This window comes from Eptesicus fuscus, chromosome 21, assembly GCF_027574615.1.
Source record: "Eptesicus fuscus isolate TK198812 chromosome 21, DD_ASM_mEF_20220401, whole genome shotgun sequence".
Classification (NCBI taxonomy): domain Eukaryota; kingdom Metazoa; phylum Chordata; class Mammalia; order Chiroptera; family Vespertilionidae; genus Eptesicus; species Eptesicus fuscus.
In genome coordinates, this window is record NC_072493.1 from 19,876,440 (window position 1) to 19,893,998 (window position 17,559).

The 17,559-nt window shown below is 45.9% G+C and overlaps 3 protein-coding genes across 10 annotated transcripts in view; 2 read left to right on the plus strand and 1 right to left on the minus strand.

Annotated features, from left to right (window-relative positions):
• Positions 1-3,225, minus strand: part of ZNF146 (zinc finger protein 146) — a 27,510-nt gene extending 24,285 nt beyond the window's left edge. For 5 of the 8 annotated variants that reach the window (XR_008555015.1, XM_028143547.2, XM_054711271.1 and 2 more), the window contains exons 1-2: positions 2,850-2,926; positions 1,323-1,386 (exon numbers count right to left, since the gene is read on the minus strand). The gene's annotated coding sequence lies outside the window, so the exon portion shown is untranslated. Of the gene's footprint in view, positions 1-1,322; positions 1,387-2,466; positions 2,629-2,849; positions 2,927-3,182 lie in introns of those variants that run through there. The other 3 variants (XM_054711274.1, XM_054711275.1, XM_054711276.1) reach the window with 3 other exon arrangements.
• The window catches only part of ZNF565 (zinc finger protein 565), a 27,298-nt gene continuing 12,852 nt past the window's right edge, over positions 3,114-17,559 (plus strand). The window contains exon 1 of the mRNA XM_008139847.3: positions 3,114-3,444. The gene's annotated coding sequence lies outside the window, so the exon portion shown is untranslated. The remainder of the gene's footprint in view (positions 3,445-17,559) is intronic.
• Positions 9,879-16,469, plus strand: LOC103284788 (heterogeneous nuclear ribonucleoproteins A2/B1-like). The gene is given in 3 exon segments (XM_054711100.1): positions 9,879-9,890; positions 15,865-15,961; positions 15,964-16,469. Coding segments are annotated over 3 exon segments (549 nt in total). The 3' UTR covers positions 16,404-16,469.

The window sequence follows — 17,559 nt, forward strand, 5'->3', positions numbered from 1 at the left end:
TTAATGGGGGGAAAGAGGACCTATGTAAACCTTTCAACAATAAAGATTTAATAAAAAAGAGTAAAAAATAAAAATAAAATAAAAGCTAAGAATAACTGCCCTGGCCAGATGGCTTCAGTGGTTGGAGCTTCGTCCTGTACATTGAAAGGTTGCGTGTTTGAACCCATGTTGGGGTGTGTGTGGGAGGCCACTGAGCAAGTGGTGCCTGGAGAAGGGAGGCTCCTTGGAGCTAAACACAGTCCAGGCCTCACCCATGATCCCAGGCCCATCCTCTGCTGAGTGAGACCAGACCTCCCAGCTTCCTGTCAAGTCCCTGGTCTCTGAGTCATAAGGCCACTTCCCCATGTTCCCCAGAATGGACTGCTCAGTAACCATCCATACTAATAAAAGGGTAATATACTAATTAGACTAGGTGACCGGACATCTTCCGGACATCCAACTTCCTTCCAGACAAAGCCACGGTGGTTAGGGGCAATCAGGTGGGCAGGGGAGGGCAGTTGGGGGCCATCTGGCCAGCAGGGCAGGACAATTGGGGGCCATCAGGGGAGCAGTTAGATAGCGATTAGGCCAGCAGGCAGGCAAGCAGTTAGGAGCCAGCAGTCCCAGATTGCGAGAGGGATGTCTAACTGTTGCTGCCCTGTGAATGGGGCCTAAACTGGCAGTCGGACCTCCCCCAAGGGGTCCTCGATTGGAGAGGGTGCAGGCTGGGCTAAGGGGGATTCCCCCCGCCACCCTGTGCACAAATTTTGTGCACCGGGCCTCTAGTTTTCTCTATATTACTAGATGAGAAATTGAGGCACAAGGTTTAAGTACTTAAGATTATCAAGGTGCAAAGTGGCAGAGGAGTTAACAGAGGCAGTCTGGCTGCATGACCTGCTTCCTCCTTTAAAAACAAACAAACACTTTAACTTTTGAATATGTACTAAATTCATAGTTAGAAAACAAACATAAAAAGGTATTTGCCTTTGCCCCATCTATCCTTGTACCACAACCCCCAACAGAGATAGCCACTTTTATTAGTGTCTTGTGTATCTTGAGTTTTTTAATGGAAACAAATATATGTACATATTATTTCTCCCGCTTCTTACTCCAAATGAAGCCTATCATACATTCTGCATCTTGCTTTTTTCACTTAATTTATTTTTTGAGTTATTTCATGTGTCAGTATACAGAAAGCTTCCTTTTCATTCTTTTGTACAGCTGCATATTATTCTGTTCTGTAGATATACCATAATTTTATTCAACCAGTCTCCAAATGATGGGCAAGAATTGTTCCTAATCTTTTCCTATGCCAAACATAAATGAAATGAACAACCTCTTACCTGTATAATTCAATGCAAATGCAGATACATTTGTAGGATTAATTTCCAGACATGAAACAGCTGGCTAAAAAACAAAAGAAAAATATTTGCAATTATAAATATTGCTGAATTGTCCTTCCCAGGCCAGCTCCATGCTAATACTAATACTATTTAAATTCCCAAGAATTTATATTTTCAAATATGTTACCAGTGGGTTCTCACATCCCCACGCAACTGCTTTTCTTTTTGTTTTATTGACTATTTTAGCTTGTCTATTTTTCCATATGAAGTGTAGAATCAGCTTATCTAGTTACAAAGGGGCAGGGACTATAGATAATTTTATTAAGATCACTTTAATAAACTTACTTAAGTTTGCACACACTTCCTTATATATTCCTATTGAAAAATATGGTATATTTATTTGTTCACATCTAATGGTACAACCCTTGCTATTTTAAAATTCTTTTCTAATAGTTTTGCCTATTTCTCAAGTTTACTCAATCTTTGATTGCTCTTATAAATAGTGGTTTTCTTCTGTTATGTCTTCTAACTGCTGTTGTTTGTCTATTTTAATTTAGTGCCCAATAACTTTAATTCTCGTTACTAAAAATTATGTGAGGGCTAACTGCGGGTGGATTCCTTACAAAAAGCATCTTTGCAAGTAAAAGTAATTTTCTTCATTACTTCACAAAATCTATACAATCTAAGAACACCTCAACTCATTTAGGAGTTAGGTCACTAGACTCTAGTCCAGACTCACAGATAAAGATTGCAACTAAATTGTCTTCAAAGAAGGAAGTAACTGTCTAACCTAGGACCCCAAACCCTTGACTCCCTAATCCTGGGCTTTCTGCGCTGTACGGCACTGCTTCTCAAAGTGCAACGCTGATACTCGGTCTACGATTTAGTAGCAGCCCTATTTAAGTACCCCCAAACCAGCGGAACCTGATACCGTCTGAAGCAGGCGCAATCTAACAGCATCCTTGGTTGCTTAACACAGTAAGCGCCCAGTCCAGTCACCGGTGACTGACACTATCCTTTCCGTCCGGGAGACAAAACAGGCTGGGCGCTTAACGTGTTAAATAAAAAATCATGGTGAGTTGCATTCTACCCCAATTAAAAAGAAACTCGGTTTTATATAAAAATCTACTTATAAAGTATTTACCACTTGGCTCTTGCCCCCCTTCATATCGTCAAGGAAAACTGATGCTCCAGGAAGATGGCACCGTTATCATCAGCACTTTCGACAAGGGGAAGTGCTTCTCAAATGTTATTCCCTCACTGCTGGTCTCCCATGGCTCCCTCTCAAACTCATCCATACACAATCCTGCAACCAGTTTCTCACTCAATAACCTCAATCATCCGGTCAAACTGAGGTTCACACACGCTCGAATCCTCCTCAGAGCCCCCCTCCCCCCGCAACCCCACCCCATACGCAGGCCAGAAACTCTTAAACCCGCTCCCTCTCCCCCGCGCCGTACCCCAATACACCCGGAATCTCCCCTTTAACCTCCCGGACCCCACCGGCCCAAGACCCCCACATCCCACCTCCTACTTTAACGCCACGTGGACCCAGGGGCCGGCTGACCAGAAGACAAAGACCAAAATGTCCACTCGGTGCGCCGCGCCTGCGCATCTGGAGCGGGGGGAGGCGGGGGAGGGGCCTACGGAGCACTCCCACAATTCTCCGCGAAGCAGCACGCACAGTTACCACGGCCAGGCGCAGGGTGGTATCAGATTACCTTCTATCAACAATGCCGCTTTTCCAGCTTTGGACTACATTTCCCTTAAGGCTTTGCTGGTCGACACTCTGCCCCTGTCCTATGAGAACTTGACTGCCTCTTTCTATCATCATGGCGCTCTCCAGGTGAGTAGACTTACTTGCCTTGGAGGAAGATCAGCGCAATCCTGGTGTTAGGTTTGGATCGGGGACTCCCTCTTTGAAGTCTCCCGAGTGCCGTGTCTAACGAGCCAAACTCAAACTCTGAACTGCGAGGACGCCATCTTGTCTGGCTGGTCCGGACCTGGACTACGTTTCCCAGAGACCACAGCGGCCCGACGTTACGTCTCTCAACGTGGTGGCAAGATCGTTAAGATAAGTTAGTTCCGCAGGGACCCGGACGCTACCAAGGGGAGGCCGAAGGTGAGGGGTCTGGGAATCCGGGGCGGGATGGGGCGTGTCCAGAGTTTCAGGTCTTGGCGCGCTGGCGGTAGCGGGCTGAGAAAGCCAGATTCGGAGTGAGTGCTTGTAGCTGTGCTTGGGTGACTGTGAGGGTCCGGTTGTGTTCACCTGTCTTCAGGGTACGTGTCTGGTTGTGTTTTTGTAACCAAGTGTGATGCTGTGATTGGAGTGTGGTTTGGTCCTTGTGACTGTGTCCCCGTTGTGTACGTAGGACCGCATGCCTTGTTCTCGGAGGTGTGAGTGTGATGGGTTCGGGTATCTGGGTTATGATTGCATGTCTCCAAGGTGGGTGTATGGTTGCGTGATGTTGTGACCGAGTGTGGCACCATGTGTAATTGTCGTGTGTCTGTGACTGTGTGATGACACTGCGTGTGTATTCCAGCTGTGTCCCTTGGGGTGTAGTGTGTGCGGGTGTGGTTTGTCTTTGCCTGTGTAAGTGTGACTGTGTCTCCAGAGTAAATGTTGGATTGTGACTGTTTAACGAGTTGGACGGAGTAGAGTGCCAGTAATTGTGTGTATCCTCTAAGGGGGTATGTACTTGTGACTGCTGGGAATTTGTAGGTTTTGGTTTAGGAAGTCTGTGACTGTATGAGAGTGACTGTGTGTCATGGTGATGAGATTGTGTGACTTTGTGTCTTCTTAGTAGGTGTGAGATTATGGCTGTGTCTATGATTGTGTGGTTGTGTCCTGTGTGTCTCAAGAGTGGATGTGTGGTTATGTTTTTGTGTCACTGACAATTTATGCAGCACCAAGTGTATGGGAGTGAGGTGCCTGTGACTCCAGTGCTCTGATCACTGCAGAACCTGTGAAGTTAGGGCAGACTATGGCCCTAGAGCGTGAGAACCTCAGCCTAAACTGCAACACTGCGATTGGGCAGGATGGCAGGTCTTCCCTGATTTCCTTCCTTAGTGTGGGAGGATAGGGAGATGACCCTTCAAAAATGTCTTGCTCTCTCATGATTCCTTTTTCTTGACTCTTCTCCAAGAGAGATGTTGAGAGGAGAAGAATTGCTATTGATATAGATTTCCCATATACTCTTAACCCAGCTTCTTTTTATGTTAACATTTTACATAATCACAGTACCTGATCAACACCAGATTAACAATGATACACTATTAATAACTAATCTACATACCATATTCAAATTTTATCAATGTCCCTCAGTGTCCTTTTTCTGGACAAGCATCCAATCCATGATCATATATTGCAGTTAGTTGGTAAGTCTCCTTAGTCTTCTTCATCTGGCACAGTTCCTCATTCTTTGTCTTTCATGACCTTAACACTTGAAGAGAACTGGCCCTTTATTTTGTAAAGTATGCAGTATAGAATGTTCCTCAAATTGAGGTTGTCTGCTGCTTCCTCATTATTAAATTCAGATTATGCATTTGAGGCAAGAATATCCCAAAAGTGTTATGTTCTCAGTGCATTATATCAAAAGACCCATGAAGTCAATTTGTTTCATTACTAGTGGTGTTAACTTTAATCACTTGATTACAGTGGTGTCCCCACAATTTTTCCCATTATAATTAAAGTGTCTAATGGAGAAATACTTTATATAAATATCCTGTTTCTCATCCTACTGTCACCTACTAATCTTAATCCATTGATAATTCTTACCTGAATATGTTATTGCCAACAATTTGCCAAATGGTAATTTTTTTTCTTTTCCATCATTCCTTCTTTATTAACTAGAGGCCCAGTGCACGAAATTTGTGCACAGGGGTGTGTGTGCCTCAGGTCAGCCTGCACCCTCGCCAATCTGTGACCCCTCGAGGGATGTCCAACTGCCCATTTAGGCCCGATAAACAGAAAGTCAGACATTTCTCTCACAATCCAGGACTTCTGGCTCCCAACTGCTTGCCTGCCTGCCTACCTGATTGCCCCTAACTGCTTCTGCCTGCCAGCCTGATCACCCCCTAACCACTCCCCTGCCAGCCGGATTGATGCCTAACTGCTCCCCTGCCCTACCCTGCTGGCCCAATAGCCCCTTACTGCCCTCCCCTGCCGGCCTTGTCAACCCTAAATTCTCTCCCCTGCCGGCCAGGTTGGCCCTAACTGTCCTCCCCTGCAGGCCTGGTCACCCCCAACTGCCCTACCCTGCAGGCCCGGTCCCCCTCAACTTCCCTCCGCTGCAGGCCTGATCCCCCCAACTGCCCTCCCTTGCAGGCCTGGTCGCCCCCAACTGCCCTCCTCTGCCGGCCCAGTCACCCTTAACTGCCCTCCCCTGCTGGCCTGATCTCCCCCGACTGCCCTCCCTTGCAGGCCTGGTCCCTCCCAACTGCCTTTCCCTGCTGGCATGGTCACCCCTAACTGTCTCCCCTGCAGGCCTCGTCACCCCCAACTACCCTCCCCTTTAGGCTTGGTCCTTCCCAACTGACCTCACCTGCTGACCATCTTTTGGTGGCCATCTTGTGTCCACACGGGGGTGGCCATCTTTGACCACATGTGGGTAGCCATCTTGTGGGTTGGGGTAATGATCAATTTGCATATTACCTTTTTATTATATAGGATTGGAATCCTACTGTTAGAGGTTTTCCTTCTCTCCCATTTACTACCTACCTAATAAAAGAGTAACATGACCGTACCTTCACGATGCCCACCAGCCAATTAGGAGTGAGCATGCAAATTAACCCAACAAAGATGGCGGATTAATTTGCATATACAGTCGCTGAGTGGCCAGGGGCCGGGCGGGACACTTGCATCATCGCCATGGTAACAACGCAGGCGTTCTGCACCACCCCAGCCGCTCCGGGCCTCTGAACAGCATGGGAAGGCAGAAAGGCTGCTCTGGGCCGAAGCAGAAAGGTGGCTCCAGCCCAAGTGAAGGCATTGCCGGCAGCCAGGTGAAGGAAGGCCCATTCTTGCATGAATCTCGTGCATCAGGCCTCTAGTATTACATAAGTATATACTGGTTAATTGTTATTTATAGGTTATAATCCATTACTATCACTATTTTGTTGCTCAAATTATTCCAAATGTGGCCACTGGGAGCCCCTTTGAGTTGGCTCCTGTGTCATTTCAATGTGTTCTCCTTTTCTCTTTCCCTTTCTCTCTCCTTCTCTCACCTCTCTCTTGATTTCTTTTAGTACTTATTTTCATGCACCACAATATATGTTCCAAGCTGATACTGTACTTTCTCAGCCCCAGCCCTGGAATCAGATTCCCAAGGAGCACTAGCTCCTTTAATCAGAAAACTAGAGGCCTAGGGGCTCGGCCCCCGCAGCCACAATGGCTTGCCTCGGCCCTTGCAGCCCCAGCTTCGTCTGGAAGGACGTCCAAAAAGTCATTTGGCTGTCCAGTCTAATTAGCATATTACGCTTTTATTATTGTAGACTAGAGGTGCATGAATTCGTGCACCAGTGGGGTACCTTGGCCTGGCCTGCGGGATTGGGCCAAAACCAGCTCTATAGCATCCCCTGAGGGGTCCTGGATTGCTAGAGGATGCAAGCCAGGCTGAGGGATCCCACTAGTGCATGATTGGGGCTGGGAGGGATGCAGGAGGTTGGCCAGCTGGGGAGGAACCACAGGAGGGCTCCAGGTCATGTCTGGTCTGTCTTGCTCAGTCCCAATTGGTCAGACCCCAGCTGCAAGCTAACCTACCATTCGGAGTGTCTATCCCCTGGTGGTCAGTGCAGATCATAGCAAGCAGTTGAGTGGCCTTAGCATATCATTAGCATATTATGCTTTGATTGGTTGAACGGCTGACCAGTCAACCAGACACTTAACATATTAGGCTTTTATTATGTAGGATAATGTGTTTAAATAAAATTTATTAGAGACTTATAATAATTGTTATGTAACTTAACATATAATGCAAAAATATTAAACTGGATACTTCCATTTCCATTTTTTGTTATAGTCATATATTTTATTTCTAAATATGTTTAAACCACACATGCTTTTTTCCCTCTTTTAAATGTATTTTTTATTGTTCATAGTATTACAGATGTCTCTTGTTTTCTCCCCTTGCCCCCTCCTCCCAGTCCCTTTCCACTCCCCAAAGTCTTCACTACTCTATTCCCATGTCCATGGTCTGTGTATATAAGTATGTAAGTTCTTTGGTTTATCTCTTTTCATTGCCCCAACCCCACTTCAAGATATGTCAGTCTGTTCCATGCTTCCTTGCTTTGGGTCTTATTTTGTTGATCAATTCATTTTGTTCATTAGATTCCATAAATAAGTGAGATCATGTGATATCTGTCTTGCTCAGTTTGGCTTATTTCACTTAGCATTATATTTTCCAGGTCCATTCATTCTGTCCCAAAGGGTAAGAGATCCCTCTTTTTTACAGCTGCATAGTATTCCATAGTGTAAATGCCCCAAATCTTTTTTATCCTTTCATCTACTGATGGGCACTTGGGCTGTTTCCAAATCTTAGCTATTGTAAATAACATTGCTATGAACATAGGGGTGCATGTATTCTTTCTGATTGGTGTTTTGGGGTTATTAGGATACTAGTGGCCCAGTGCACGAAATTCGTGCACCCGGGGGGGGGGCGGTCCCTCAGCCCGGCCTGCACCCTCTCCAATCTGGGACCCCTTGGGGGACATCCCTCTTGCAATCCAGGACTGCTGGCTCCTAACTGCTCACTGCCTGCCTGCCTGATTGCCCCTAACCACTCTGCCTGCCAGCCTGCTGGCCTGCTCGCCCCCAGCTGCACCTGCTGGCCTGCTCGCCCCCAATTGCCCCCTGCCAGCCTGATCACTCCCAACTGCCCCCTTGCCAGCCTGTTTGCCCCCCACTGTGACCCCTGCTGGCCTGCTCACTCCCACCTGCCCTCCCTGCCAGCCTGCTCGCCCCCCTGCCAGCCTGTTCACTCCCAACTGACCCCCACTGATGGCCTGCTCACCCCCAATTGGTTCCCCCTGCCAGCTTGCTCACCCCTAACTGCCCCCCCTCCGCTGGCCTGATTGTCCCCAATGGCCAACCCCACCAGCCTGATCACCCACAACTGCTGTCCCATCCTAGCCTGATCCCCCACAGCTGCCCCCCCCCCTTGGCCCCTAACTGCCTCTACCTTAGCCCCGCCACCATGGCTTTGTCCAGAAGAACGTCTGGAAGGTCTCCCAGTCTAATTAGCATATTACCCTTTTATTAGTATAGATAGAGGCCTGGTGCATATTAGTATAGATAGAGGCCTGGGTTGGGGCTGGCTGGTTTGCCTGGAAGGGTGTCTCAGATTAGGGTGGGGGTTCTCTTGGGGGGCAGAGCAGCCTGGGCAAGGAGCCTGTGGTGGTTTGCAGGCTGGCCACGCCCCCATTGGGGTGGGGGTACCCACAGGGGACGGTGCTGGCCTGGGCAAGGGACTGGGGAGTTTGCAGGCCAGCCACGCCCCCATGGGCTTAGGGTCCCCGCTGAGGGGCATGGCCAGCCTGGGTGAGGGGCTGAGGGCTGTTTTCAGGCTGGCCACACCAACTTCAGGGTGGGGGGGTCCCCACTGGGGTGCCTGTCCAGCCTGGGTGAGGGGCTAATGGCTGTTTGCAGGCTGGGCATGCCGCCCAGTGGGGACCCTCACCCCATGGGGGCATGGCCAGCCTGGGTAAGGGGCTGAGGGCCATTTTCAGGCTGGCCACACCTCCCAGCGGGGACCCTCACCCCGATGGTGGCGTGGCCAGCCTGGGTGAGGGGCTGAGGGCCATTTACAGGCCCCGCCCTCGGCAGCTGGCCTGGGCAACCCAAGCCTCCCGTGTGCTCAGGCCGGCTGCGTTGCTGCCATCCACAGGCCCTTCCTTCAGCAGCCGGCCCAGGTGGGCAGGAATCATAGATTCCTCCATCACCAGGGACACCCCAAGCCTCCCACCCACTCTGGCTGGCTCCATGGCAGCCTCCATCTTTGTCCCACTAATTGGCATATTCCCTCCTGATTGGCTGTGCGTGTCGCAGAGTGACAGTCAATTACCATATTTCTCTATTAGTATAGACTAGAGGCCCAGTGTGCAAAATCACACAAGGCCCCAGACCCGCTGCACGTGCCAGCAGAACCCCAGACTCGCCACACCAGCGTAACCCCAGACCTCACCACCACCACCACAGGCCTCGCAAGCTAATTTTTGCCTGGCTGGTTCCCATTCCTCTCTCCCTAGTGTTGAGTGTCTGAGCCATTGGCTGCTCAGAACTGTTTGGCTCTTTCCCTTAGTAACAGCTTACCTTCTGACTCAATTCCTCAATTCGCCCTTCCTCCTGGCTCTGCCTCCCTCCGCCCCCGGCCGCATGCGTCTTTGCCCCTCCCCCTGTGACGAGAGCTCCTCCGCTCGCCACCTGGGGACCCACACCACTCTCCCTGTCCCTGCCCTCTGGACCCATCCCCCATGCCCTCTTGGCCACGCGGCCCTGCCCACCCGCCTCCCACCTTGCTGCTATCGGAACCTGTGGGCTGCGGGACCGAGAGGTACTCCATGCACCTCCAGGTGACTAGTCTTTGGTCATTATGGCCACTGGCTTTTTATATATATAGACTAGAGGTCTGGTGCATGAAATTCATGCATGAGCAGGGTCTCTCAGTCCGGCCTGCACCCTATCCAATCTGGGACACCTCGGGGGATGTCCGACTACCTCTCTCAATCTGGGACCGTTGGCTCCTAACCGCTCGCCTGCCTACCTAATCACCCCTAACCCCTCTGCCTGCCTGCCTGATCGCCCCTAACCACCTCTGCCTGCCTAATTATTCCTAACCACCTCTGCCTGCCACCCTGATCACCCCTAACTGCTCCCCTACCGGCCTGATCGCTCCTGACTGCTCCCCTGCTGGCCTGATTGCCCCTAACCACTTCTGCCTCGCCCCACACCCGGGACCCAGGATTCCCTCCCTCTGGCTGGCTACAGGCACCCAGGACCCAGGTCGGTTTCGCCCAGACCTGCCGCAGCCGCAGGGGACCGTGGGCTTCACCTGGGCCACAGCTGCAGGCACCCGGGACTGCAGGGTGGGCAGCTTGTCTCACTACCAGGCTGCAGCCACAGGCGCTGGCGCCCAGGACCCATGGGGCAGGCAGCTTGTCCCCTTCCCAGGCCACAGCCTAGCTGGTCCCCATTCCTCTCTCATGAGCTCATTTGTGCCTGGCTGGTCCCCATTTCTCTCTCCCCAGTGTTGAGTGTCTGAGCCCTTATGGCTTGATGGCATGAGGGTGTGACAACCATTTGCATATTAGCTCTTTATTATATAGGATGGTATTTAGAAATCAAGATTAGATGTGCTCATTGCTACTGGGATGTCTTTGCTTCTGGACCCACTCGACTATAAAATAAATGTATGTATCTATACACACACACACCTGTATATATCTGCATGTATACCTATACAGATAATCCATGATTTCATATGATGTCGCCTATTCTGTTTCAACACAACAGGGTTTATTCTTACAACCTTCATTTCTTTTCTTCTTTTCTTTTTTGTAATTCCTTTCTCTGACAGTGGAAAACTTGGCTCTATTTAACCACAATATATTTTTGGGTTTGGGTTTGGGTTAGGGTCTTGCAGTCCTGGAAAATAGTTTAAGAATTGCTAACCATATTCCCATACCCCATACAGTTCTTTTTGTCTTTAGTCTTTTTGAGTATGTGAAACATTAATATTGTTCTAAAAGTCAGAATTAGACAAAATGATATACTCAGTCACTCCTTCATCATTTCTTCTCTCCCAACTCCATTGCCCCATTTATTTTAAATATGTTCTGATTGATTTCAGAGAGGAAGGGAAAGGGAGCGAGAGATAGAAACATCAATAATGAGAGATTCATTGTGCCCCCACCAGGAATCGAACTGTGATCTCCTAGTCCAAAGCCAGACACTCAACCACTGAGCTACACCAGCTGGGCACATTCCCCCATTCTTTTTTTTTCCCCCATTCTTTTCACACTGTATCCAATCACCCAATGTAGGTTATCAATGTCATCAGTTCGTTAGGGGGGTTTTTATGGATAAATATTCATAAAGTAAAATTTACTATTTTAACTTTTTTTATAATTTTTTTTCTTTTATTGATTTCAGAGAGGAAGGGAGAGAGAGATAGAAACATCAATGATGAGAGAGAATCATTGATTGGCTGCCTCCTGCATGCCCCCCACTGGGGATGAAGCCCGCAACCCCAACATGTGCCCTTGACCGGAATCGAATCCAGGACCCTTCCGTCTGCAGACCGACGCTCTGTCCACTGAGCCAAACCGGCTAGGGCTATTTTAACTATTTTTAAGTGTAATATTCAGTGGCATTAAGAAAGCAAAGCATTATTACACAGCCATCACCACCACCCATCTCCAGAACTTTTTTCATCTTTTAAAAATGAAACTCTGTACCCATCATATATAATAAAAGGCTAATATGCAGCCCTGGCCGGTTTGGCTAAGAGCATCGGCCTGCGGACTGAAGGGTCCCAGATTCGATTCTGGCCAAGGGCACATGCCTGGGTTGCAGGCTCGATCCCCAGTAGGGGGTGTGCAGGAGGCAGCCGATCAATGATTTTCTCTCATCATTGATGCTTCTATCTCTCTATCCCTCTCCCTTCATCTCTAAAATCAATAAAAATATATATTTTTTAAAAGGCTATTATGCAAATCGACTGAACGGCAACACGCACTGACCACCAGGGGGCAGACGTTCAGTGCAGGAGCTAACCCCTGGTGGTCAGTGCGCTCCCACAGGGGGAGTGCCGCTCAGCTAGAAGTCAGAAGTTGGGCTCATGGCTGGCGAGCGCAGTGGCGGCAGGAGAGGCTCCCACCACTGCCACTGCACTAAGGAGCCTCTACCCCCTAAGCCGGCAGTTGGACATCCCCCGAGGGGTCCAGGACTGCAGGACCCTAACCCAAACCCAAACCCTAAACCAGATGTCCTCAAACTACGGCCCGCGGGCCACATGCGGGTGTTTTTGCCGTTTTGTTTTTTTACTTCAAAATAAGATATGTGCAGTGTGCATAGGAATTTGTTCATAGTTTTTTTTAAACTATAGTCCAGCCCTCCAACAGTCTGAGGGACAGTGAACTGGCCCCCTCTTTAAAAAGTTTGAGGACCCCTGCCCTAAACCCTAACCCTAAATGTTGTGCACTGGGCCCCTAGTTAAACAATAACTCTCCAGTCCCCCCCGCACTCCTCTAGCCCCTGGAAACGACCATTCAGCTCTTTATAATCTAGACTATTCTAGGGACCTCGTGCAAGTAGAATAATCATACAGTATTTGCCATTCACTTAGCATTAATATCTTCAAGATTCATCCATGTTGTAGCATGTATCAGAATCTCCTTCCTTTTAAAGTCTGAATAATATTTATTTGTACACATAAACCACATTTTGTTTATCCATTCATCTGTCAATGAACTTGGGTTGCTTCCATCTTTTGGCTCTTGTGAATATTTGGCTATGAACATGTATTTACAATATCTGTTCGAGTCCCTGCTTTCACTTATTTTGGATATATACCCAGAAGTGGAATTGCTGGATCACATGGTAGTTCTACTTAATTTTTTGAGGAATCATATTTTCTTCCTTTTTTTAAAAAAAATTCTATTGTGTGTTTTTTTAATATATTTTATTGATTTTTTACAGACAGGAAGGGAGAGGGATAGAGAGTTAGAAACATCGATGAGAGAGAAACATCAATCAGCTGCCTCCTGCACACCCCTCACTGGGGATGTGCCCGCAACCAAGGTACGTGCCCTTAACCGGAATCGAACCTGGGACCCTTCAGTCCACAGGCCGATGCTCTTATCCACTGAGCCAAACCGGTTTCGGCAGGAGTCATATTTTCTACAGCTGCTGCACAATTTTATATTCCTACCAGCAGTGCACAAGATTTCCAATTTCTCCGCATCCTTGCCAGTGCTTGTTTACTGTTTTTTGTTTGTTTGTTTTTTAAATAATAGCCATCCTACTGTGAAGTGGTATCTCATATGATTTTTTTTTCAATTTTTTATTAAAATATTATATGTGTACATATTTTACCCTTGCCCCCCCCCCAGCCCACTCCCATACATGCCCTCACCCCCCGGCGTTTTGCATCCATTGGTTATGCTTATATGCATGCATACAAGTCCTTCAGTTGATCTCTTATCTCCCCCACCTCTCCCTAACCTTCCCGCTGTAATTTGACAGTCTGTTTGATGCTTTACTGTCTCTGAATCTACCTTTTTCTTCATCGGTTTATAATGTTCTTTATTATCCATAAATGAGTGAGATCATGTGGTATTTTTCTTTCATTGACTGGCTTATTTCACTTAGCATAATGTTCTCCAATTCCATCCAGGTTGCTGCAAATGGTAAGAATTCCTTCTTTTTTTGTGGCAGCATAGTATTCCATTGTGTAGATGTACCACAGTTTTCTGATCCAGTCATCTGCTGACGGGCACCTAGGCTGTTTCCAAATCTTAGCTATTATAAATTGTGCTGCTATGAACATAGGGGTGCATATATCCTTTCTGATTGGTGTTTCTAGTTTCTTAGGATATATTCCTAGGAGTGGGGTTACTGGGTCAAATGAGAGTTCCATTTTCAGTTTTTTGAGGAAACTCCACACTGTTCTCCACAGTGGCTGCACCAGTCTGCATTCCCACCAGCAGTGCACGAGTGTTCCTTTTTCTCCACACCCTCGCCAATACTTGTAGTTTGTTGATTTGTTGATGATAGCCATTCTGACAGGTGTGAGATGGTACCGCATTGTCGTTTTGATTTGCATCTCTCAGATAAATAGTGACTTTGATCATGTTTTCATGTGTCTCTTGGCCTTCCTTCTGTCTTCTTTCAAAAAGATTCTATTTAGGTCCTTTGCCCATTTTTTTTTATTGGATCATTTATCTTCCTTTTATTAAGTTGTATAAGGTGCCTGTAGATGTTGGAGATTAAACCTTTATCAGTGATAACATTTGCAAATATGTTCTCCCATACAGTGGGCTTTCTTGTTGTTTTGTTGATGGTTTCTTTTGCTGTAAAAAAGCTTTTTATTTTGATGTAGTCCCATTTGTTTATTTTCTCTTTAGCTTCCATTGCCCTAGGGGCAGTATCAGTGAAGAAGTTCTTTTGGCATATGTCTGAGATTTTGCTGCCTGTGAATTCCTCCAGTATTTTTATGGTTTCCTGTCTTATGTTTAAGTCCTGTGTCCATTTTGAGTTTACTTTTGTGTATGGTGTAAGTTGGTGTTTCATTTTTTGGCATGTATCTGTCCAATTTTCTCAACACCATTTATTGAAGAGACTGTCTTGACTCCATTGTATGTTCATGCCACCTTTGTCAAATATTAATTGAGCATAGTGGTTTGGGTCGATATCTGGATTCTCTATTCTATTCCATTGATCTATATGTCTGTTCTTGTGCCAGTACCACCAGGCTGTTTTGAGAACAGTGGCTTTGTAATACAGCTTGAAATCTGGTATTGAGATCCCGCCTACTTTATTCTTCTTTCTCAGGATTGCTGTTGCTATTCAGGGTCTTTTTTTATTCCAGATGAATTTTTGAAGAGTTCTTTCTAGGTCTGTGAAATATGCCATTGGTATTTTAATGGGGAGTGCATTGAGTCTATAGATTGCTTTGGGTAGTATGGACATTTTAATGGTGTTGATTCTACCAATCCATGAACATGGTATGTTCTTCCATCTGTTTACATCTTCCTCTATCTCTTTTTTCAGTGTCCTGTAGTTTTCCGCATATAGGTCTTTTACCTCCTTAGTTAAGTTTATTCCTAGATATGTTAATTTTTTTGGTGCCATGGTAAATGGGATTGCTTTTTTAGTCTCTCTTTCTGTAAGTTCACTATTGGTGTATAGAAAGGCCATAGATTTCTTGGCGTTAATTTTGTAGCCTGCTACATTGCCGAATTCATTTGTTAAGTCTATTAGTTTTTTTATGGAGTCTTTCGGGTTTTTTATGTACAATATCATGTCATCTGCAAAGAAGGACAGCTTTACTTCCTCTTTTTCAATTTGGATGCCTTTTATTTCTTCTTCTTGTCTAATTGCAATGGCTAATACTTCCAGTACTATGTCAAACAAGAGTGGTGAGAGTGGGCATCCCTGTTTTGTTCCTGGTCTTTTCTTCTAAGAGTTTCGTAGTATTGGTTCTTATTATTAGATCATTGATCCATTTTGAGTTAATTTTTTATGTGGTATTAGGTAAGAGTCCAACTTCATTCTTTTGCATGTGAATATCTAGTTTTCCCAACACCATTTGTGGAAAAGACTCTCCTTTCTTCCTTTGAATGGTCTTGGCTGCCTTGTTGAAAATAATTTGACTAGAGTAGCAGCAGCGTCAGCTGACTGCAAATGTGCCTTGTTGTTTCTCCAGTGGCAGCAGTTCTTACTACAGTGCCAGGACAAGTCCGGTTCACGTTAGACCTCGATCTCTCTCATCTCGCTCGACTGTGGGAAATGCAGCTGAAACAAATGAGTCCGGGATGGAGATAGAAAAAGGAACAGTTCTGTAAACTCTGTATTGGTCGTTTCAGCTTTGAAACCACAGAAGAAAGTTTGAGGAACTACTATGAGCAATAGGGGAAACTTACAGTATGGTAATGAGAGATCCTACAATCAAAAGTTCAAGAGGATTTGGTTTTGTAACTTTTTCATCTGTGGCTGAGGTTGTTGCCGCCATGGCTGCAAGACCTCATTCAATTGATAGGAGAGTGGTTGAGCCAAAACGTGCTGTTGCAAAAGAGGAATCTGGAAAGCCAGGGGCTTATGTAACTGTGAAGAAGCTGTTTGTTGGTGGGACTAAAGATAATAGTGAGGAACATCATCTTAGAGATTACTTTGAGGAAAATGGAAAAATTGTTACCATTGAGATAATTACTGATAGGCAATTTGTAAAGAAGAGAGGCTTTGGATTTCTTATTTTTGAAGACCATAATCCTGTGGATAAAATTGTATTGCAGAAATACCATACCATCGATGGTCATAATGCAGAAGTAAAACTGTCTAGACAAGAAATGCAGGAAGGACAATGAAAACACAACAATCCAAAATCTATGGGACACAGCAAAAGCAGTCTTGAAAGGGAGGTTCATAGCTCTACAAGCCTACTGCAAAAAAAAACAAGAAACAATGGTAATAAATTACCTAACCCTACAACTCAAAGAATTAGAAAAAGAGCAACAAGAAAAGCCCAGTGTAAGCAGAAGGAAGGAAATAATAAAGATCAGAATGGAGATAAACGACATAGAGACCAAAGAAACAATACAAAAGATTAACAAAACCAAAAGTTGGTTCTTTGGAAGGATAAACAAGATTGATGAACCTCTATTTTAGGTCTTCTGGATTTCTCTCTTCCATATCTCTGATCTTTATTTTCAGAATTCATTCTTCTGTGTATTTTTCCTCTGAATTCTGAGATGTTCTCTTAGGCTCCCAACCATCTCCAATATCCCAATTTCTAACACATCTGGTAACTTCTCTAATAATCCTTAGAAGAAACTATTGTCACAAAACCACTGTCTTCTGTGGCAAAGCACTTACAGAGGTTCTAGTTTCCTTCTCCTATTAACCCCTAACTCTTTCAGTTGCCCCCCTTTCTACTCTGGGATTTATTGTTTATTCATAATGGCAGTAACCACAGGGAACCAATTCACTCTGATAGAAACTTCCATCGGCAATAAAATAGAACACTTGTTTTTTTATCCATCTCAGATTTTACTAGCACTGTGGCTTTGGGTGAATCTCATAACCTCTCAGGCATTCTAGCTTCTCTTCTGTATAATGTGGAAAATATAATCAACTTTAACTCACAGAGTGGTTGTAAAAATAAAAGTAAATGAAAAGTATATATGAATGGCACCAAATCACCTTGCCCTGGAATCCTGGGAATCGTTTCTATAACTATGTATTCTGCCTTCCCCAGGGATAAACTATCTGTGATCTGTAATTCAGTCCCCAACACTTGAATGCTAGTTCCCATCCCCTCTCCTACTCAAGATCATTTCTCCAGCAGTTGTCTCCTATGTTCCTGTCATATCAATTTCTCTCTGTATATTATTCCCATTACTATAAAACATTCCGGAATTTCTCCCACATTCAAAACAAAGAATTCTGCCTGGACCGCATATCCACTGCTACCTCTGTTTTCCTGTTCTTTTCAGCACAGCTCCTTGAAAAGGATGGCTCTTC